At 42.8% G+C, this 23,896-nt stretch overlaps 1 protein-coding gene across 1 annotated transcript in view; it reads left to right on the top strand.

The window, feature by feature from the left end:
* Nucleotides 1-23,896, top strand: part of LOC138259000 (inter-alpha-trypsin inhibitor heavy chain H3-like) — a 554,189-nt gene that overhangs the window by 157,497 nt on the left and 372,796 nt on the right. Inside the window, exon 5 of the mRNA XM_069206373.1 lies at nucleotides 6,839-7,001. Coding sequence (XP_069062474.1) covers nucleotides 6,839-7,001 — 163 coding nt within the window. The remainder of the gene's footprint in view (nucleotides 1-6,838; nucleotides 7,002-23,896) is intronic.

The following is a 23,896-nucleotide window of genomic DNA, read 5'->3' as shown; positions in this document are numbered from 1 at the left end:
ATGGAGCTATGGTGGAGAATTGTGGACAGGGTGAAAGCTGTGGGACTGCATCCAAGAACAAGGGACGACATCAGGAAGAGGTGGAACGACCTACGGGGGAAGGTGTGTTCCGTGGAAGCAGTGGGCAAGTTCCCCACCTCACAGACTGTGACCTTGCACTCCCCAGCAATGGGAAATGGGCATGTAGCCCCCTCCAGGATTAGTGGGCAAGTTCCTGACTTCAGCTGAGGTGCCCCCCACCCCACTTCCCCCTGAGGTGCCTGACTGCTTCCAACATGATGCCCCTGCACTGTTTTGTGCAGCGTTTGTCAGGATCAAGTTGGGGCTTGGACTGTGACTTGTGGGCCTGTTGTACTTTGGACTGGGCATTGGCCCTTTCTGGACAATTGTTCATATATATTTGTAATCAAATTGTTACATATGGTGGCTGTTGGCATGCAATTACAATATCAGTACTGCCGACCTGTAGTCCTTGCAATATTATGCCGTGTGTCCTGTGCCATTGGTTTACGTCTGCAGCTGGTTGTGTGTGAATGGTGTGTGTTGTGCGTGTGTGTGTCACTCTCCTTTTCCTCCCTCCCTTGCTTGGTTGCTAGGCGACTGTACTTACAGTCGTCATCTTTATCGGCATTGGAGTTCCAGGTGGAGCATGGCATAGAAGAGCATCGGGAAGACTTGACGTTCCTGTTCCATGGCGGCGTTGATTTTCTCGGTGTCTCTGTTGGTGAGTCTTTGGTCTCTGTGTTGTGTTTCCGCCAGGCTTTTGATGGCATTAGTACCGCCCGGGAAATCATGGTGGTTTGCTGTGTCATGATATGGTGGGCAGTTCCTTGTTTTCCGCCTGGCTGTTGATGGCTACCGCCATGGTGAGTGGTGTTAATGCCCTGGCGGATGGTGTGGTACATTGGCTGTCTAATGGGGTTATCACCGCCATGGTCTTAATTTGGCTGTACTTACCGCCAGCCTGTTGGCGGTATTACTGCCACTTTAACAGTCACCACCAATGTCATAATGAGGGCCTATGATTCTTCATAGCACCTAACTGATCATCTTACTGCAGTAGACTCTGATACTGTGAATACTAGATTCCTAAATATAGCAAACATTAAGGGCCTCATTTAGAGTGCAGCAGATGTGATACATCTGTCACAAACTGGTGGATGTCCTGCCTACCACACTTTCTGGCTCATTTAGAGGTCAGAGAGCATCTGGGTTCAGATAATAGGCACTCTTCTGACTTCACTGTCAGAAACCTTTAGCCAGAGGCCCATCTACCACAGAGCTGCACTATTTACAGTTTCTGAATGCACTCTCTTTGCAAGGCTGGACTTCTGACACTTTTGTTCTGTACATGGCCAAAGTGTAAGCTGTGGCAATATCTAGCATGAAAAAAATTATGATCCTCCTACATCTATGGCATCATAATCCTAGTGCCAATTAAGGTATGCAACAAACAGGCATGAGCTGATATCAATGTCATAGAACAGCTTCTGAGCACTGGCATGCAACACTTCCATGTTGATAGGTGTCCAGCACCCTATGTAAGGACTGTGACCCGGCAGATACCTAATAGAGTCCTATGGGAGCTTTTGGGACACTCAGGAGTCTTGCATTAGTTCATGTACACCAATGGCTCCTCTTCCTTCTGTTGATTATGAGAGCCACTGCTATATTACTAGGCCCAACTACAGCAGTCTTAATAGAGGTAAAAGAGAAATGTCAGGTGCTGATGCTAAAAAACTAATCTGACCAACAAATTGACAACATTTGTGGGCCAGGTTGATGTTGCAAGTATATTGGTTGTGTGGTTGAAAGCCATGACATATTACTTTGAGTAAACTATGAGTGAGGTGCTTTGCAGGTTTTCTGGTACAGGAGGAAGTGTGCAGCTTTTCTTCTTCCCCTGAACTAGGTGGATATTACTTCCTCGTGGAGATTACTTCATTTCTCCTTATGTTTTACAAATGCTTCTTGCCATGGATAAATATGGAATCACTGGTAACATGAATTGTGGCCTTGTCAGCTTTTTGCTGGCAGGGGAAGAGTGAGGTTGTATGAGTCAGTGACTCATAATTGAAAGTGATTGATCTGATGTGTGTGGTTGACAGAAGACAAATGTGTCTTTGGAGTGACTGCACTTTCTGTGTTCAGAATATTATTATGCTTCAAGTCCTTATTTCTTTTCTTTTGAATGTCTGGGAGCTGTAAGGGACTGGGTGTATGCAAGGTGTTTCATGACTGTGCAGTGAGAATCATTGGGAAAGATGTGATATGTGACATCCTCCAGTTTGGTTGCTTTTGGAGCCTATTTTAACCTTGTATAAGATATCCATTGTATTCTTAATTGAGTGCAGATACCTTTAGCTTGATGTGAGGTGTGTTGAAGTCTCTTTAGCTCTGCATTTTACAGCTTTCATCCCCAATACTCTAATTGTTGTGGTTGATCTACATTTCTCAACTAGTTGCCTGGTTGCTGAGGTGTCACAAGGTCTTTTTAGGTTGAATGACAGATAGAAGATTGTTTCATATATATTCATTGTCATATATGCATTATAGCTGTACTAATTTGATCCACTGCGGAGAAGCTAGATGACTTCCACCTGGATAAACGCATGTCTCTGATCCTGAGTGCACTAACTGGTGTGTGTGTGTGTGTGTAAGAAAGAAAATTTGATTGGTATTTTTCTTCAGCAGAACAAACAAGGACTGTCCCTCGTGTTCAATTTAAATAGGGGAAATATTGCACAACACAAGATATAGAAATCAAACATTTCAGGATAGTACCCATGTGAATAACTACAGTGCCAGCCTAATCCTGACAGATGCAATGTGTTTATGATGTGGAAATCACTGCCACTAGTGCAGAGATTACCTCAGCTGTAAATTCCACAAGGGTTGAGAAGTGGGCATTCCAAAGCATGGTTTGTGCCTTGTGCGTTTGATATGTATGTTTGTTGCCATTCTCAAACTCTGATCCATCCATTTTCCACCATGTAAATGTCGGAAAGTTACTGCAGTCAAGGGCTGACATAACTCCCTTTCCAGTGTGAGAAAGGGATGGGATTGCCCCAGATTTACTAGTGATGTAACGAAACTGATTTATCCATTGGGAAAAATATTTTCAATGCTGATAAAACAGTTCATTTGAATAGGATCCTATTTCTGCTGTGTGCAGTACTCCGCTATGGAGAACCCTTTAGATCAAGGATAGTTGCACACATGAGAAGTAAGATGATCTTCTCAGGAATATACCTGGAAAACTTTCCAGATGCACTCCACGGAATGTTTCTCAATAAACAAAATTAAGAAAAGTACATTTAGGTTGAGGCAGAGCTCTTCTCTCCTTCCTTTCCTATCTTTTTTGTTATTTGGGCTCATGTCAAAAACATATCTTTACAACAAAATTTACCTTTTTTACTCCTGCCAGGTGTACACAATGGGATTTCTAACAGGAATTAAACCAATTTATTGGGTGGGATGAAGATCTCCACCAAAGTTGCAGAGATCTCTACAGCCATATATCCAATCCAAGGATTGGGAAGTGGGCATTCCAAAGTGTGGCAGACATATATGTCCATATGTTTCATATTATTTTTGTGAATTGAGCTGACATGTTTCTGTGTTTGCACCTGTGTCTTATGTTGTGTCATTTGTTATTTCTGATCTATTATAACTTAATTGATGAAGCAGTGATTAAGACCATACATGATCTAAAACATCTGGGTCTGATGTAGCATGCATAGTCGCATGGCAGCAGCAGCACCTCCATCAGGGTGAAGGAGCATCACCCCCTGCTGCAAATGCAGCGAATGTAAATGTGAAATAGTAATAAAATGATTATTTTTCATGCTGTCAGCCTGAGCCAAGTTTGTGGTCAGGGCTGGGCCATTGCTGTTAATTAGCAGCATCAAGGAGGAGTAATGGAACAGGTAGTCACTTCATGTGCGCATGTTGGTTTGGCTGGCTGTCTTGCAATGGCCATCCTGAAGTGCATTTTGAAACTCTCCAACCCGAGTTGTGTTACACAGTCAGGTGAAGATCCGACAGAGGCAGCCAGTGTTTCAAGAAGCAAAAAGCCAGCCACTCCAACCAATCCTGGCATTTCTCTCATGCTGATTAATAGTATTACCAGCAGGAGAGCAGTGTCTGGATTGGCTACAGGAGTTGACTCTAGGAGCCTGTACTTGGAGCCATGAACTGCTGGGACCGGAGCTGAACACCAAAACACTGGATTTTTAATTAAAAGGTCTTTTAGGTTCACTGACCGGCACTGTGAGAAACTCGCATTGCATTGAGCCTCAATTCCAGAGCTCTCAGATCGGGCCTGGTATAAACACTGTTTAAAATGTGCCACAATTGAGAACTTTGATGCTGGGCTTAAGACCATTGCTGGTTTATGTCAGTGGGTCAAAATATTCTCTCCTCCACTTTCATTTGTCAGCAGCCATTTCTGCTGGGGGGTGTGTTTGTGTGTGTGTTGCTGGTGAGAGAGATGACATTTAGAATAACTAGTTAGTGGCATAGACGAAGCATATGGCTGCTATAAATCTGCAGTTTTAAAGCTTAACCAAGAAACATAACGTAGAAATTAAAATATGCACGTTTGAAATACAATGAGCCATTTGTGCCTACCAATCGTATTTCTGACACCACGTTTAACAGGAAAACATTTTGCATTTATTTTTTAGTGAATTATTAATAGATATTAACATGAAAGTATTATTTTCAAGTAGAGATAGTAGAAATTAAACACACATACTGAATTAAATAGCTTTCATAACATGTGAAAATAGATATATGTTTAAAATTGCTTTGACATAACATGGATAATGTTTAATAAAATAGTTTGTTTGCATAGTTGATTTGAAATATAATGTGCACAAAGAACTTTAGTAATGTATTAATTGTTTTAATGTGCACTAGGCTTTTTTGACTTGACTAGGCCCGAAAGTTCATTTTGCAAGAAGTCATGAAACATTTTATTTGTGTTAATTTTCTTTCTAATCTGAATTCTTTTCTTTAGGCAGCAAATGAACTGATGAATGTTCTATTATATTCCAGGGGAAGAGTGTGTTTCAAGTTTAGTTAATATAAAAAAATATATCCTAGCTGCTGAATTGCACAGGACGAACCATGGAGCTTATATAAAAGAATATTAGCTTGGTTTATTGTGTGCCAGGGGAAAGGAAATGTTAGTTTCAAATTATTGGACAAAATAATATATTAGCAAACCATATTAAGTCATAGTAAGAAACAATGAACATTTGCTGAGAGAATTTCATGATGTATCAAAACCTGGTGATGCCATCTACAATGATTGGATGCTGAAATCATCATGTATTGTGTGCCCACCAGCTGGACCATTGGAATCGGTTTTGGCTATTTTAATTAGTAAAGAACTTTGAAACTGAAGTCAGTCTTCTCCAGTCTTCTCCCTTGCTTGGTACTGTTTGAAACTTTGTTGAAATGTGTCTATTTTGCTTAAGTCTGCTCTCACATCTCTTCTCTGAGTCCCCTGATGAGTTTACTCAACTTAGACTTAACTGCTCTGTTCTGCTATGTAGTTCAGTACTAATAAGGCCAACTAATTCTGAACTGCTGATGTGTCCTAAGTGCAGCTCGTTTTCTGCATTGACCTGATGTGGCTGCCAACCTATGCCAGGGGATGGTGAATATTCAGCTTGTTGAATCAACTAAGTCTGCTGTCACATGATGAGCGGTATAAATTTAATGTGGTTTCTTGTTTCCCTTTTTCAGTTTGTAACTTAGACCAGCATATTTTTATAGTTAGCTATCCTAGTTAGATGTTTTCCAAATTATTTTTGTCTTCTTTTATTGTTGCTTTTGCCCCCATGTGTTAACCCGCTTCCACACATGCAAGTCTCAATTCTGGTTAGTGTTAGGAATGGCCCAGCTTTGAAATTGATTATAAAAAATATTATTTTGACCATTTACTAATGTCACCATCATCTGCTTTGAAATCTGATAATAATGTGCATATTGTGTTGTTGTTAATCTACATATTTCTTTTGGCGTGCCTAACTGTATTGATTTTTAGTAGATTGAATCTTTTCAGACATTCCGGTCAGCCTATGGTTTTCATGTATGTTTATAACTTAGTCCTGTGCACCATTCATGTGACATTGATTTTGGGATTGTAATAAAGCTTTGAAACTTTTTTTCAGTTTGTAGTTTTGTTTTGGTGTTGAGTTATTCATGGTGTTTATTATTATTTATGATAATGCCATTGGTTTGTGGGATCGTACAATTCTGATTACTGACTCCATCACCAAGTCCAAAGGTTCAGTCGACTTCTGAGGGTGAGTTTTTGTGATGATATCTCACCTGTGAACTGCCCTATCATTGGATAATAAGTACTGTTATCTGAATCTTTTCATGTACTCCCATTTAGACTTTGCAGATGCTATGCTTGCTCGATTGACTTATGCCTGCTTTTGACTTTATGTTGATATGTGGGAAAGTTAATCTTTGCTTCATCCTGAAGGACTCCAACTGTTTCATGGCTATGTCTGATGGAATCCAAAGTTTTTAGAGTTTTCCCTCACTCACTTTTTCCCCACCACCATCACAGATACAGTTTTACAGGATAAGAGGTCATAAATATAGTTGTTGCTCTTACATAGCTTTTAACTGTAAATTGAAATTTAAGCTTGTTGATTATGTGTCACACTTTCTTCCCAACTGACCAATGCAATGCCATGGCCTTAAATTACTCTCTTTGAAAAGAGCACATGGCGGGAGAACTGTATCAATGCCTTGTTCGTGGAACTACTTTGAATGGTCCATTGTATTTACTTGCTTTCCTTTGGATTTAAAGGGCCTCTGGAAGAAAGACAGAGAAATTTACAGTCTCTGTGAATGTGGCACCTGAAAGCAAAGTGACTTTTGAGCTGATCTATGAGGAGCTGCTGAAACGCCATTTAGGCAAATATGAATTAATCCTTAATGTCAAACCAAAGCAGCTTATAAACCACTTTGAGGTAAGCGATGCTACAGTTTTTACTTTACAAAATTCTAATGATATATTTGTGAGGGTCAAAGCTTTGTGAAAAAAACATGATTTTGTCATTTTTTGTGACTTAATGCCAAATAAACCGTACATTGGCTCCTCTGGCTCCAGTTAGAATTGTGATATGGGTTTGGGAACCATTACAAGATCCTCTTTGACACACACGGGCCCTCACTTTCAGACACACTTGTCCAACATCATCTCGGTGAGCTCAGAAAGCAACTGAGTCCCTCATTTGGTAGTGGCTCATTTAGCCTGCTTACATCAAACATAAGCAGCAATATGAAGAAAATGATTTATGACAACTACTACAGTTCGGTTAGTTCTGAAGCGTAATATAATTAGTACACATACTTAGGGATATATTTATGAGTTCCTTGCTCCAATGTTGCATTTTTTTTGTGACTCAATGGTGGCGCAAACCTTGCAACCATATCTATGAGGCCACACAAAGCCACTGTGCGTGACTTTGAGTGGACTCATGGATATGGCAAGGCAGTGCAAATTGCTGTGTTGCCTCACTCTTCACAAGGGAGGCATGCCATGGGTGTTGGGATGGGGTTACCACACAAAACCTATGTGGTGTGATGCATTCCGAGATTTACCAACACTGGTAAACCAGAGGATGCACCAAATCCTACACCTTCCTATTCTCGTTCTTCTTGTTTTTTCCTCTTTCAATGTGTGCTGCAAGAAGAGGATAAAGCTTCCCAGGATTGTTTTTGTGCAGAAAGGTGCCACTGTCTGCGCAAAATAAATCCTGCATGCAACGCAGACACCCTTGCACCATGGCACAAGGGTGCATGCATTGTTGCTAGGCAACTAAAACGGCACCAGCACAGTGGGAAAGGACAGGAATGCACTATATTGCTTAAATAGAGCTCATTCCCACCATTTCCCTTTGACGCAGAGCAGTGAGCAAGGAAACTTGTTCATACATTTCGCCCAGAAAAATCAAACACATTGTGACTCATATTTCCTTCACATACAAGCAAAGGTAATTCCACCTCTGATCCCGCTCACTGTGTTAAGCTAACAGTAGACTTGAAATGCAGCCATGATATTTTACCATCCTCGTAGAGCCTGCACCACATTCCAATTAAGTAAAGAAAAATGTGGATGAAGCTATACCTTACTCCGAAGGAAATTAATGGCTGCAAACTAAGCTTTCGATGGTCTATGAGCTGTCAGAAATATGAGCCCAACTTCCATAACCAGCATGTTCTCTGCACTGGAAAATTCAAAGTATTTGAAGTCAGCTTTCTTCATGTGCAGGAAGCATTATTTTAGAGCACCCTACTTATGCATTTGAGGTTGAACGATGAACCTGTCAAGGCATAGGGCTGTTTGAAGATCCACTACTTCTGATCAGCCAGAGATCCCAAACACAGCATCCGACTTTAGGTATACTCTTTTTTGTCTTATAAAATCATCACAATATTGTGCTATTATTCTTATTCACATGCTCTTTATTTTGCCTGAAGTTTTTCTTTATGTGAGTTTGCCAGGAATTATCAACATTTGTCCCAGTTCATTGTTATTTTTTCCTACAGTTAAAATATAGATACTCCTTGTTATGCCCAAATGCCACCTTAATATGACCAAGTACTTTGATTTGCTGGCCTGGAACCACTATCCTAGCTCAGGAATCCCTACTTGTTTCCTAAGAACTATCTTCAGATGTCATTAAAGGAAATTGAATGGCTAATTTACATCAGTATGTGACAACAAAGAAGGATCATATGCCCAAAAAGGTGCCATTCTATGAAGGTGAAGTGCAACTATGTTTACAGGATGTCCGATTGTATGACCACACACTGACATCGTATCACTATTGTGATATAAAATGCTATCCCATGCCCTCAAAATACGAGTTTATGCTCAGGATGTATATTTGTATGGTTATAAAGTGACATTTTGATCCTAAAAGGTGCTATCACATGACCTAAACATCATCAGAGGCCCACCATAACTGGAATGTGCCCAAAAAGTACTATATTATGTGTAAGGAAATGCCTCTTTTTCCATTGTCCCCCAGTTGTTCATTGCTGCTGGTTTTTCGACTCTGAGGTTGAATTGAGGCCTGCTTACCAGACCTCTGTGCTCTGACCATTAAAGGTATATGTTTGATTGGATTATGCCTAATTGGATTAAGTTAATTTACTTATAAGTCCTTGGTATATGGTACTCGTCATACCCAGGGTATGCATGTTAAAGTGTCCCTCATGGGATCCAGTATTTGTTGTGCGACCCTGAGTGCAACAATTTTAAACATATCTCCCAGCCGGCCACTGCAGACAGGTAGAGTAGTTCTGAACTGCCAACTCAACATTGCCTTTTAAAAGCAATGGCAAAGCCCAAACCTCCCTTCTTGATATCTGAGTGTTGGAAATGACGCCTCTAGTTGGCAGTAGTTTGCACCCCGTCCAAGGAGGGACTCTCACTCTAATCAAGGTAAGGAAGTCACACAACTAAGAAATCCCTGCTCACCCCCTTGGTAGCTTGGCACGAGCAGTCAGGCTTATCTCAGAGGCAATGTGTAAAGTATTTGTACACACACACACCCACACACACACAGTAACACCACAAAAGTATTCCACACCAGTTTAGAAACATAGGCAATATTTTTCAGAGTAAAACAAGACCAGAATGGCAAACATCCAACATACCTAAGTAAAGATATGAATTTTCAAAGATGAAGGTGGTCATTCCGACCCTGGCGGTAAAATCCGCCAGGGCCGGGGACCGTTGATGCACCGCCAACAGGCTGGCGGTGCATCCATGGGCATTCTGACCGCGGCGGTACAGCCGCGGTCAGAAACGGGAAACCGGCGGTGTCCCGCCGGTTTCCCGCTGCCCTGGGGAATCCTCCACGCCGGCGCTGCTTGCAGCGCCGCCATGGGGATTCCGACCCCCTTACCGCCATCCTGTTCCTGGCAGTTTTCGCCGCCAGGAACAGGATGGCGGTAACGGGTGTCGTGGGGCCCCTGGGGGCCCCTGCAGTGCCCATGCCGATGGCATGGGCACAGCATGGGCCCCCTAACAGGGCCCCACTAAGATTTTCAGTGTCTGCCAGGCAGACACTGAAAATCGCGACAGGTGCAACTGCACCCGTCGCACCCTTTCCACTCCGCCGGCTCCATTCGGAGCCGGCATCCCTGTGGAAGGGGGTTTCCCGCTGGGCGGGCGGGCGGCCTTCTGGCGGTCGCCCGCCGGCCCAGCGGGAAAGTCAGAATAACCGCTGCGGTCTTCTGACCGCGCAGCGGTATTCTGATGGCGGAACTTTGGCGGGCGGCCTCCGCCGCCCGCCAAAGTCCGAATGACCCCCTAAGTCCCTCATTAAGAACATGGTGGTCTGGACCGCCACGCCGGCGGTGGCGGTCATTACTGTCAATGGCATGGCGGTCCAGACCGCCATATTCTGAACGTGGCTGAAACGCCACAGTGGAAACACTGCAACCGCCAGGCTCCCGCCACCAGGCAGCCTGGCGGTGACGGCGTTTCAGATCCGCCAGCCTTTACCTACCGTTTTACACCACCAGGGAAAGGCTGGCGGAATGAGTGACTCGGGCCCCCCTTGGGGCCCCTGCACTGCCCATGCACTTGGCACTTGGCATGGGCAGTGCAGGGGCCCCCATGCACAGCCCCGTCGCACATTTCATTGCCCAAATTACAGACAGTGAAATGCGCGAGGGGTGCTGCTGCACCCGCCGAACTGCCACATTGGCGCCAGATTCATTTGGAGCCGGCTTCAATGTTCAGGCCTTGTTTCCAGCTGGGCCGGCGGGCAAAAACACTGTTTCCACCCGCCGGCCCATCTGGAAGATCATTATGTGGCCGGCGGGGGGTTCTTCGTGCTGGCAGTCTTCTGTTGACCGTCAGCGCAGATCTCGGCGGGTTACCCTGCCTGGGGTGGTGAGGTATCAGTTTCCTTGCTTCTAGGCAGGGGAGGTGAGGCGTTGGTTCCTTATGGTTCCAAGGGAGATGATGTGGAGTTGGTAGAGAGATATCAGTTCCTTACGACAAGGCAAGGTTGATGACTCTAGCAGCTCAAGATGGGTGGCATTGACTTTGCCGTGTAACAATCACACCACAGGGCCACATTTGCTGCGGCGGAGTCGGGTGTCATTTGGGATTTATGCTGTGGTGTGACTTCGCTGGTGCTGCAGCGCTGTCAGGCCTGTGTTGCAGGTCACAGTCATTGCACTGTCAGGACCATGGCTCCAGTGCAGACAGTGGAGCAGAGTTGGACAGTGGCACCAGTTCAGAAGTTGCTCTGGAGTCGATGTACTTGGGGGCATATTTATACTCAATTTGTGCAGAATTTGCATAATTTATTTTGATGCAAATTGGCTCAAAACTAACTCCATATTTATATTTTGACGTTAGACATGTCTAATGACAAAATATTGGAGTTTGCACCATTTTTTACATGTGTGAATCTACCGTGCATTAATGAGATGCAAGTTAGGCATTCCCATCAAAAAATGATGCTATCCCCATAGCCCCATAGTTATCCCCCGTGATAAAATGACGCACGGGTGGGAGGAGGGGCAAAATAATGGTGCAAAGCTTGCTTTGCATCATTATTTAATGCCTGGGTCAGACCAGGCGTAAGGGGACCTGTGGACCCATTTCCATGGTTAGACACCTTGGAATGGGTCTACAGGTGCCCTCCGCAAGCCCCAGGAACACCCCCACCCCCTCCAGAGGGACACCAGAGGATGGGAGACCCCATCCCAGGTAAGTAGGGTAAGTAGAGGTAAATATTATAAAAACTGAAATGGGCCCCCCTACATGGCACTGGGTGCAATGGCCATGCCCAGGGGTCCCCTATCCCCTGTGATGGCCATTGGGGTGGTGGGCATGACTCCTGTCTTTTTTAAGACAGGAGTCATGTGGTATGGATGTTTGTGCATCAGGTTGGTTAAATGCATTTTTTTGCCTCTAACCAGTCTAGCGTCTTTTTTGGTGCAAAACCCCCTCCCCTCATATCACCACCCTCACCCAGCTAACGTAATTTTCCCAGACGCTAGCCCACCCTGCGCCGGCTTGCGGGATTCCATAAATGTGGCGCCCGGCTTTTGCTCTGCAATGAAGCAAGCCGGCGCCATACTTTTTAACGCAAAACTGTATTTGCACAGTTTTGCATCAAAAAGTATAAATATGAGCCATGGTTTCTTCTTGGTTGCACTAGAACCATTTGGCAAGTCAGGACTCTTAGAAAGAGAACCCAGGTTCTCGCAGGTAAAGTCTTTGATCTCCGTGAGACTTCTTAACAGGAAGCAAGCTCGATCCAAGCCCTTGGGGAACCTTTGTAAGTAAAATGTAGAAAGCAAAGTCCAGTCCTTTCACTCCCAGGATAGTAGCAGTAAGCAAAAGGCCAGCAGAGCAAAGCAGCAGGCAGAATGGCAGTTCCTCCTACAGCATCCAGCTCTTCTTCCCGGTAGAATATCCTCAGGCCAGAAGGACTCTAACGTTGTGGGGTCATAGGTCCAGCACTTATACCCATTTATGCATTTAAAGAAGGCAAACTTCAAAGAAAAGCCTTTGTAGTGCACAAAACTCTGCCTTTCCTGCCCTGGTCCCGGACACAATCCAGTGGGTTGGAGACTGATCTGTGTAAGGACAGGCACAGCCCTATTCAGGTGGAAGTGTCAGCTCCTCTCACCACTTTTGCCCAGTAAGACCCATCAGTATATGCAGGCACACGGCAGCTCCCTTTGTATGTCTGTCTACAGTGAATTCACAACAGCCCAACTGTGATCCTGACCAGAGGTGTATTCCACAGCCAGGCAGAGGCACAAAATGGTTAAGCAAGAAAATGCCCACTTTCTAAATGTGGCATTTTCATACTTAACAATATAAAAACCAACTTCTCCAAAAGATGTATTTTTAAATTGTGAGTTTAGAGACCCCAAACTCCACATCTCGATCTGCTCCCAATGGGAAATTACACTTAGAAGATATTTCAAGGCAATCCCCATGTTAACCTATAAGAGAGATAGACCTTGTAATAGTGAAAAACGATTTTAGCAGTATTTCACAGAACATGTAAAGCACACTAGTACGTGTCCTACCTTTTAAATACACCACACCCTGCCCGTGGGGCTGCCTTGGGCCTACCTTAGGGGTGATGTACATGCATTAAAAGGGAAGGTTTGGGCCTGGCAAGTGGGCACTCTTAGCAAGGTCGAAAAGGCACTTTAAAATTGCACATGCAAACATTGCAGTGGCAGGTCTGTGACATGTTTACAGAGCTACTCATGTGGGCGGCACAATCAGTGCTGCAGGCCCACTAGTAGTATTTGGTTTAGAGGCCCTGGGCACACCTGTTGCACTATACTAGGGACTTATAGTAATTCAGATATGTCAATCATGGATAAACCAATTATCAATACAATTTATACAGAGCATACTTGCACTTTAGCACTGGTCTGCAGTGGTAAAGTGCACAGAGTCCTAAAGCCAGCAAAAAAAATACTCAAAGGATCATAAACAGGAGGTCAGATGCAAAACGTTTGGGGACAACCCTGTAAAAATGGCCATTTCCAACAATAAGTCACGCCTAAAGCCAGCCAATGGAAGAAGTGGTGCCTCTTAATGGCAGGGTGCCACACAAGGTGTGAGCACAAAAGGCAAGCTTCAAAGGAGAAGCCACCTTTAAAGGGCAAAAGGTTGACAGACAAGAGAGGGACTGCTCTTTTCTTCAGTAGACCAGATGCTGTTGGGGACAGAAAGGGGAAAGACGTTGCTGAACTGATTTCTTCATTGGTGTGTAGCCCTCAGGTAGACACTCTTCCAGTGCTTAATTTATTAAGTGAAACAGTGCCGCTGTTCGAAGCTGTGCCCAGAAACTGTGGTTAAAGTCGCCCCATTAAAACCGTGGATGAGAAGAAGCCTCAAGAAGACCCTGTTGACCGCACAGCATTCTCAACATCCTACAGCATCTTCAGTATCCTGTAGCCCACACAACTCACCACTCTGAACCACCATTTCTACCACCGACACATGCAAACACAACAAAATGCTTCTAAGCCAGCTGTAGAGGAACACAGTATAGGAAAACAATACTATTGTGACCCTCATACAGTTAACACCAAAACGAATGACACAACTGCTACAAGTTGAAAATATGCTGCTCACTCTTCTACAAAACAAAGTCAAACTACCACCAAAAAGCAATCTCTAAACTTCCTACCAATAAATGCTCGATCACTCTCTGAAACAAGTACCACATCTACGACTTGCTCACTGACACACAACCTGACTTACTCTTCATAACTGAATCATGGTTGGGAGATGATGTGCCTCCAGTGTTGCATGAAGCCATTCCTCCTGGATATCAAACTTTCAAACAAAATTGCATTAGGTAAAAAAGGAGGTGGACTATCTGTTTTATTCAAGCAAACAGTAAATCTCAGCAAAATGGATGACATTTCCATACAAGGTTGTAAGGCCATCATCACCAGATGCAGCACTACATCAGTTTCCTGCCGTGACTTCCTCCTCCTTTACAGACCATCACCTAGCAATGCAACATTCCCAGACACGCTTCTAGACACAGTTTCAAAACTTATAACACTATATTCCAACCTATGCATTTTTGGGGACCTAAACATTTGGTTTGACAAACTCAATATGCCCCATCCAAAAACTCATCACTCCCCTAGTCACACTGACCCTACATCAGACTGTACACACTTGCATACTCATGTTGGAAACATCCTAGATGTAATTTTTACAAATCCAGAACTTGTTACCTTTCAATGGATTACTCAGTCACATGGTCAGACCACCATTTCATAGCTTTTCAACATAAAACACCCAAATCAACACATCCAAGATTACCTTACGTGCACCTAACTATTGAACATGGAACAAACTAATTTTTGAATACTTAGAAACACAACTATCAGCCAACACAGATCTAGACACAATACATTCAGTTCAAACGCTTTATGAAGGGCTACAGGAAGCTTCAATATCCTAATACCTCTAAGATGAACAAAACAGGACAAAGGAAAAAAAGAAATAAAGCACCTCAGAGAAATACAGAACTAAAAAAGATAAAACAAATAATCAGAAGTTTGCAATGAACCTAGTTCAAAAGAGTGATCAAGACAAACTTCACCTATGCAAAAGTAACCGAATATACAAATCAACAATCAATAAAGCTAAAAAAGGTACTATTCAGACATAATTAAAAATGCTAAATCTGCAATAAAGAATTTTATAAAATTCTCACTATATTTCGTAAACCTAAATGCATGGAAGGATCTCATCCCGTTACTCAAGAATTCACAGACAAACTAGTAAATCACAAAAATAGAAACTTTGGACTCCTATTCAAAACAAAAGAAATCCACCAGCGCCAACCCTTTTCCAAAAAGCCCCTCCAAGAGTAAGCCAACCCAGCCTCTGCTTTCTTTCAAACAAGTATCACAGAGTGATTTTATGGATCTGGTCAAAGCAAGCAGGCCTTCTGGCTGCCCTTCTGACCCTTGTCCCTCCACCACACATTTTCAAAAGCAAACATTATGTACCTCCGCTGTCACGCCAGTAAGAAGAATCATCAATAATGCTTTAACTGCGGGAATCTTTCCAGAACACCTAATAAAGGCATACATAAGCCCATTATTAAAGAAAAAAAACCTGGACCCACATGACCCCAACAACTACAGACCGATTACAAATGGACCTTTCCTGGGCAAACTGATAGAAAGAGCAGTTTTCGGCCAGATGACACAACTCACTGAAGAAAACTCCATACTTTACTATGGACTCCAAGTTAACAATGAATGCCCAATTGGACAAATTACTAAGATCATGCTTCATCACAATAAAAACTCTGCAACACATTTTCCCCCACCTGGGATTTCCACACAAGGTCCAAGCTACTATCTCTCTTATTCTGTCTAAACTAGGTTAGGCTAATGGCCTCTACCACGTATTGTCTATATCTAGTATAGAAAATCTACAACAGATTCAGATCTCTGCTGCCAGACTACTTCTATATGTAAAGCCCACATCTCCCTTGCCTTTAGGGCCCTACATTGGTTACCAGTTGCCAGAAGATCCACCTTCAAGCTGCTTTATATCACCTCAAAAAACAATAAACGGAACAGGAGCGCTTTTCATTAGGAAAATAAATCTCCAAATACATTCATCAAAGGAACCTCCACTGTTGATTTGCACTTCACCTCAAAATCCCACCATACAAGAAAATGACAAAAGGTGGCACCCTTTTCTCTGTTCAAGCAGCCAAACTATGACATTAGTTACCCCTAAATGTAAGATCCAGAGATAACTATCTTATCTTCAGAAGACAACTCAAGAGTTGGCTCCTTGCTATATAACCATCATACTGAAACAGCAATGTACAGCATATCCCTGTGTATGTAAACATTAATAGTTTAATTATATGTATATATTTAGATATGTGTATTTGTTTGTACAAATATGTGTAATAATTATGTATATTTTTTTCACACACAAACACACACACACACACACACACACATATATATACACTTAATTCTATGTTCAACATGCTCGTAGGCCATTTCATAGTTTCCAAATATATTGTTTAATTACATGCTTATGAGTCTGTTTTATTTATCTATCACAATATCTAAATATTTTCTTAACTATTTATCTGAAAACATTTCACTATTGAAATATTGAGGAAAAGATAAAAAAGAATGTTATAAAAAGTACATACATTAACGACCTTCAAATAGCGCAACACTTGAAAGTCTATTTTTATACATTACAACTTTAAATCTCAATATATTATCTTCCTTATACATATATTCCCTTTCTATGTAATCATGTATCTATATATGTATTACTTTACTCTCAATGTACAAGAGAAAAAAATCACTAACTCCAATACACTACTCTATCCCACCCTATCCCCAACTCCGCTCTCTGACTCATCCCTAACATTTTTCTACTATTATGATCGCCAAAATAACCCTTCCTAGACCCTACGCTCATGTATCCCTCCTAGCTGACACCAAACTTCAGATTTCCACTATCATCTCCCAAACAACCCTACTAAATTCTCCCTCATGTATCTTGCCTTTGACTCATCCCAAACCTCATTTTACTACTATGATCTCACTAATCCATTTCCACAGACTCTTCCCTCCTCAGTCTTTCATTTTACTCATCCCAAACCTAATTTTGCTAATATGATCTCCCAATTAACACTTTCTCTATTCTTCCCTCTTCTATGTCTCCATTATTATATTTAGTCCAACTAAGAAACTTGAATGCCCACCACTCAAATAGGCATTATATCTATATGAGAATTGCTTACTAGACAGAGGGGCACATTGAAAATTTAGAAAGGCCGACCTAGAGGATCGAATGGAAAAATCCCTTTGATTAGCAAATTAATGGGATGCCCTGGAGAACCTTAGACTGTGATTGGGAGCTCAATTCATTTTTGTCCTGAAGAAGGTGGGGATACAGAACGAGAACCACCACACTGCGTTGACGTATATAATACACTGAGGGGCCGATTTATGGAAAGTGGGTGCAGCACCACATTTCTTGCACCCCTTAGCGCCCCCCCAATGCCACCATGTGTGCGGCATATTTAAAATACGGTGCACCATGGCAGTAGTCAGGGGTACTAGCGTCATAGTTTTTTACGCTAGTCCAGCGCTTTGCAGGATTAGCGTCAACAATGTTTACGCTAATGCTGCAAAGCACCCAGATGCCCATTAAAAACAATGGCAACCTCCCTTTAACACTTGCTCTTAGTAGGCATTAAAAATACCAATAAAAATGATGCAAAGAAATCTAAGAAATTTCTTTGCGCCATTTTTTTGCCACCCTTAGCGCCAGAACACCCCTATGCATACATTATGCCTGGCACAGGCATAATGTGGTGCAAGGGGTTTCAAAGTGGTGCAATGGAAGCGTTGCGCCACTTTGTAAATATGGAGCAGTATTTTTGGCCTTCCAACGCCACATGGCGTTGCAATGGGGCTAGGCCCTTTTAAATCTGGGCTAGGGTCTATTGCGCAGCATGTTACAACAGTTGTTTGGACCAGTAAGATTGCAATTGAATATTGTTAGAAATGTGGTCTCTGGTTGGCAGTCAGTTTGCACTCTGTCCAAGCAGGCATCCCCACTCTAGTCAGGGCAAGGGAGATATTCACTTAAGATAACCCCTGCTCACCCCCTAGGTAGGTTGGCAGAAGCAGTCAGGTTCATATTGATTTTGACGCCCAGCAATGGTGCGTGGGAAATCTGGCTGCACAGTGATGGAAAAACGCACTACAGCGATTTCAGCAGCCGCAAGCGGGTGTTGTGCCATTTCTCCAGGCACAATATAGGTAATGCATCGATTTTCCAGCTGCGAAACACGTGGTGCATCAATTTCAACCATGAGGTGCATTGTTTTTACAGCTGCGTTGCTAGTGGTGCCTCAAAACCTTCCATGCACGGCTTCCTGTGCGTGGATTTCAGTATTTGTTCTACCAGCTTTACCTTTCAAGGGCCCAAGGACTGGATAGGGCACCACTTGGCAGGGCACAAGTCTCAGCTGAGAGTCCAGATACTGGCAGGAGAAGTCTTTGAAGCAGCAACTGCAGTCCATCCAATCAAAGCACAGTCATAGGCAAAGGGCAGTACTCCTAATTCAGCTCTTCTCCTTGGCAGAGTTTCCTCTTGGTTCCAGAAGAAATCTGAAAATCTGGGGTTTTGGGTCCACTACTTATACTCCTTTCTGCCTCTGAAGTAGGCAAACTTCAAAGGAAAGTCTGTTGTTCACAAGACCATGTCTTGCCCAGGGATGGCTCCAGACTCAAACAAGAGGGTTGGAGACTGCATTGTGTGAGGGCAGGCACAGCCCTTTCAGGTGTAAGTGACCACCCCTCCCTCCACCCTAGCCCAGATGGCACCTCAGGATATGCAGGCTACACCCCAGTTCCCTTTGTGTCACTGTCTAGTGGAGATTCACAAGCAGACCAACTGTCAGTCTGACCCAGACAGGAAGTACACAAGCAGGCAGAGTCACAGAAGGGTTTAAGCAAGAAAATGCCCACTTTCTAAAAGTGGTATTTTCAAACTGGCAATTTAAAAAACAACTTTACCAAAAAAATGTATTTTTAAATTGTGAGTTCAGAGACACTAAACTCCAGATCTCTATCTGCTTGCAAAGGGAAACTGCACTTAAAAGTTTTTAAAGGCAGCCCCCGTGTTAACCAATGAGAGTGATAGGCCTTGCAACAGTGAAAACCACATTTGGCAGTATGTCCCTGTTAGTACATGTCCCACCTTTAATATACATTGCACCCTGCCCATGGGGCTACCTAGGGCCTACCTTAGGGGTGCTTTGCATGTACGAAAAGGGAGGGTTTGGGCCTGGCAAGTGGGCACACTTGCCAGGTCAAACTGGCAGGTTAAAACTGCACATACAGATACTGTAGTTGCAGTCTGAGCCATGTTCACAGGGCTACTCATGTGGGTGGCACAACCAGTGCTGCAGGCCCAATAGTAGCATTTGATTTACAGGCCGAGTGCACCGCTAGTGCACTTTACTAGGGACTTACTAGTAAACCAAATATGCCAAACATAGAAAAGCCAATTACACACACAATTTACACAGGGAGCACTCACACTTTAGCATTGGTCAGCAGTGGTAAAGTGCCCAGAGTAACAACTCCAGCAAAGACTGAGTCCAGCACACAGTCAAAACAGGGGCAAAAAAGACATGGGAGACCACCCCAAGGATGCTAAGCCTAACAAATATATATTCTAGTTTATGTCTCCCTTATGAATTTGTATATTTTTGTTTTGTTGTATTGCTTTGGATTGTATTAATACCCTTGTGTGGATTGGGGATTTTAAAGTGTGGTTAGTCAGTTTGCATTAGATAATGGAATGATGAACAATATTTTATATGTTATGTCTTATTGAAAATTATTAATTGGAAAATTAAAGAACATGTTTATTATTAAAAGAGTTGTGAACCTGATATTGTGGTGATATTGACTGACATCTTATTTTTGAAGAAAATACTATATTTGTGTATGGTACTTGGATGAGTGATTTATGTTGTACATTAGCAATTTCAAGGGGAAAATTGATTTTTATTGGTTCCCCATGACTAAGGCCATATGCGGAATGCGGTTTGCCAGCTTGCTTGTCTATTGTTGGAAATAAACACATGACCGCACCCTGTTCATCTACTCTGCTTCTCCTAGTTCTAGGTTGGCTCACTCAACTAAAACTGACACTTGAAGCAGGTGTGATGGACTTAAAGTGCAACAGCTCAAACTCTGCTGCATACATTCTTCTCCAGTGTCTGCCCAGACTCAATGGTGTACACTCAAGACAGTGCACGATGCAGGGAAATGCACTTAGGCCGAGGGCATCATAGAAAGTCATGCTAAGACACTGCTCAGAATCCAGTGTACAACTTTCTGTCCAGAGTGTCCAATCCCAACCTTTCCCTGCTTGCAACAGAGGGGGATGGGGGTCAGTGTAGCTCTCTGACCCCAATCCAACCTATTGCAAGGTGCGGAAGGGTGGAGTCACATGGCTCCAGTTTTTGATTTACCTGAATCCCTGGGTTCTCTAGGGTTTCAGCTTGAAGCACCCAGTGGCTATCTTTCACCCAATGTCATCAAGGGGGAGCATAGCCAAGCACCAGGGCACAAATCCAGGGTAAACACTGGTAGACAGGATCTACCCACTTTTTTACAGGATGGACTCTGCTCACTTGCTGTGAGAAATGGGCCCCACAGAAATATGCTGAACTCATCCTGGTGTAATTTTCAGACAAGGGACATAGTCAGCATCACCTGCTTTCATTCTGAGCAGCAACGTACAGGTGTTGAGGGGTCTTTATTATTTAAATTCCAGCTGAGACCAAAACAAAGCCAAAAGTTAAGGGGCCATCAGGCCTCCTTCTGATTGAATATCCTGACTGGGAGCTAACAGAATCCTCACACCTAGCTGCAAATGCAATGGAGATAAAACAAAGGCTCACCCCTTGTTATTGCTTCACAAGTTCCTAAAAGAGGCATGATTTTGACTTTGGTCATACCCTATATAAAAAAGATACATGTAATGCACAGGAATAATGTCACATGTGCTTGTGTGTCCCAGTATTTACACACATAGCAATTTAAATACAACTATTTTGTTTTATTTCATATATACCACTACTTATCCCATTCCAGTGTGTCATAGTGCTTTAAGTCACACATACACATTAGACATAACAATAAATCAAATGTGTGTAAAACAATGTACAGGATGTATTACAGATGACTGTGAGGGTTACAATGTGTAGGAGCCACATGTCCTTCATAGCTCACTGTGCTATATTAGATGGATTATAGTTTATGAACTGCAAGTAACAAAAGAATCTCTGTGTTAAAAGGAGTAACCCACTTACCCATTAACATAAAACAAAATCTGTCATCTGTGTATCGTATTTTGTGCTTTGCAGGAGTCATATTAATCCTCCATGCTACTTTGATTCACACCTGGGGCTAGTCAAAACACAGACCTTTCCAGCAAGTACATTAACATCCAAAGTTATTTTACCATTATTATTAATCCCTGAGATTTGCTAGGCACACAAAGATTTATTCGGCAGATGAGTTAGCCCTTTTCAACCAATGAAGCAGAACAGACCTACTGCCATATTTCTCCTTATCAATTTCTTTGAGGCAGAGTTAAAAAAATTCATGTATAAGGTGAGGCCCAGATTTTGTATTGGGGTTGTGTCACTTTTTTGTCAACACCTTGATCCAAAATCTCAGTTGTTAAACATAATGTACCCAAATGTACTACTAAACATATGTGTGAGATCATAAAATCTGATCTCACTTCTTGTGATGTTACTTTTAGTGAGGTCAAGGGTTGTGATGCCACTTCCTGTGATGCAATATGCGATGTCATGCTCTGTGATGTCACACACTGTGATGTCATGTGTCATGGTGTCACTTGCAAACTGCCTAACTTGGTTAGTCCCCACTTGCTGTTTTAGGAATTGTGCCCTGCTAAGCAGGGCACAATTTGCCAGGCTGAAGACTGCATAAACTTCATGGGAGTGAGATTGTCAGTCTGTTATCTTGAGCATTGCCAGATTGATGGTCTGTGCATGCACATCAGCACATTACAAGCAGTGTTGTCTAAGGAAATAATCAAACAAGCACTTGAGAGTGACTGGAACCAGGGTGAGTGCTCTTGTGCATGTGTGTGTGTTTATGAGTGTGCATGATGGTGTGTGTATCTTTATTTCATTTATTTGTTAATACTGACCTGTATTTTTTATAAGCTATATTGAAAATAATATCTGAAAGAAGAAGGAAGAGGGTGGACCCCTAAACCCACATGTAGAAGCCGCAAACACACTCAAATATGCACATACTTTATCATGATTTGCCAACATTGTGAGACCCCGTCTGCTCTCCGAAACACAAACACACACACACACACACAGATTTCCACCAAATGCATTAACGAACATTTGAATTTTCACAATACATTGAGTTGACAGTTTAATCTATTTTGGTGAAGGCAAGAATGACAGTATTTCCACAGTCCTCTACTAGTGAACTCAGTGATAATTTCTTGTAAATGCATGATAAATTCAGTACAATTCAAATCTAAATGCTCTGTGTTATGCACTTGTTTGTGATTGGATGGAATTGTTGTCTGTTGGAATGTGGCCCTCTCTGCAGGGTCACCCCAGAACTTTTTGCCTTCCTCCTCTTTTTTCTGACCTTAGTTTTGTTGGCTTAGGATTCTGAGCACTTTTCCACTGCTAACCAGTGCCAAAGTGCATGTGCTCCCTCCTCTAAAAATTGTAAAATTGGCTCATACCCAATTGGCATATTTAATTTACTTATATGTCCCCTAGTAAAGTGCACTACATGTGCCTAGGGCCTGTAAATTAAATGCTAAAAGTGGGCTTGCAGAACTGATTGTGCCACCCACATAAGTAGCCCCTTAACCAAGAGTCAGGCCTGTCACTGCAGAGCTTGTGTGCGCAGTGTCACACTGCCATGTTGACCTGGCAAGTAAACCCTCTTGTCAGGCTCAAACCTTCCCTTTTAATATCTATACCCACCTCTACTGTAGGCCTTGTACAACCCACAGAGCATGGTGCAGTGTATTTAAGGCAGCAAAAAAGGATGATGGACGGAGTGCTGAACAATGCAAACACTCACCCCCAGTCACAGATCTGGGTTTAATCCATTGTTCTTTTGCTCACCATGCCACCCCAGTTTGAACCCTACCATATGCAAATCAGTCTTGACCCTGTTCCTCATGGGAAAGGTCCAGCCTGAACTGCCAAGCCAGGTCCTCCCTGGACCAGAAACAAGCATCCTGGGACTGGTTTCAGAGTATTACCCTTCATCAGCCAGGCTAGCTTGAATCCAGTGGTACAGTGAGCACGGGACCCACGTCTGGGCATACTCTTCCCACTTAGGGCAACTTTAGCAGCACATCCCTGCACCAAAAAGTAGTAGATAAGGCCCCTAATTTCTAACACTGTCCATCTCACATATTTGCTTCTGATTGGAAGGCTTCCTTTTCTATTCTTGTATTTGTCCTATCCAGGAGAATTTTTGGTCTCAGTGTTGTGTTGTTTTTGTTTAGTGTATCATTCCACAGCTGATGTCAGACCTTGCTTTCCAGTGCATTATAGGGTCTTGTTTCTGATGTCTCTTTCTCACTGTCTGTGAACAAAATTAACAGCTTCACATCTTTGAGAAGTATTCACATTATCACATTACAGCGTATTTCAGAGCTTGCGGGATTCTGTAGTAGTGTTATCATGAGTAACCAGTTTGATGTCCATGCGTATATATAGCCCTCTAGTGG

The sequence above is a fragment of the Pleurodeles waltl genome, chromosome 9, assembly GCF_031143425.1.
Source record: "Pleurodeles waltl isolate 20211129_DDA chromosome 9, aPleWal1.hap1.20221129, whole genome shotgun sequence".
Classification (NCBI taxonomy): Eukaryota; Metazoa; Chordata; class Amphibia; order Caudata; family Salamandridae; genus Pleurodeles; species Pleurodeles waltl.
This window is presented reverse-complemented; position numbering and strand designations above follow the sequence as displayed.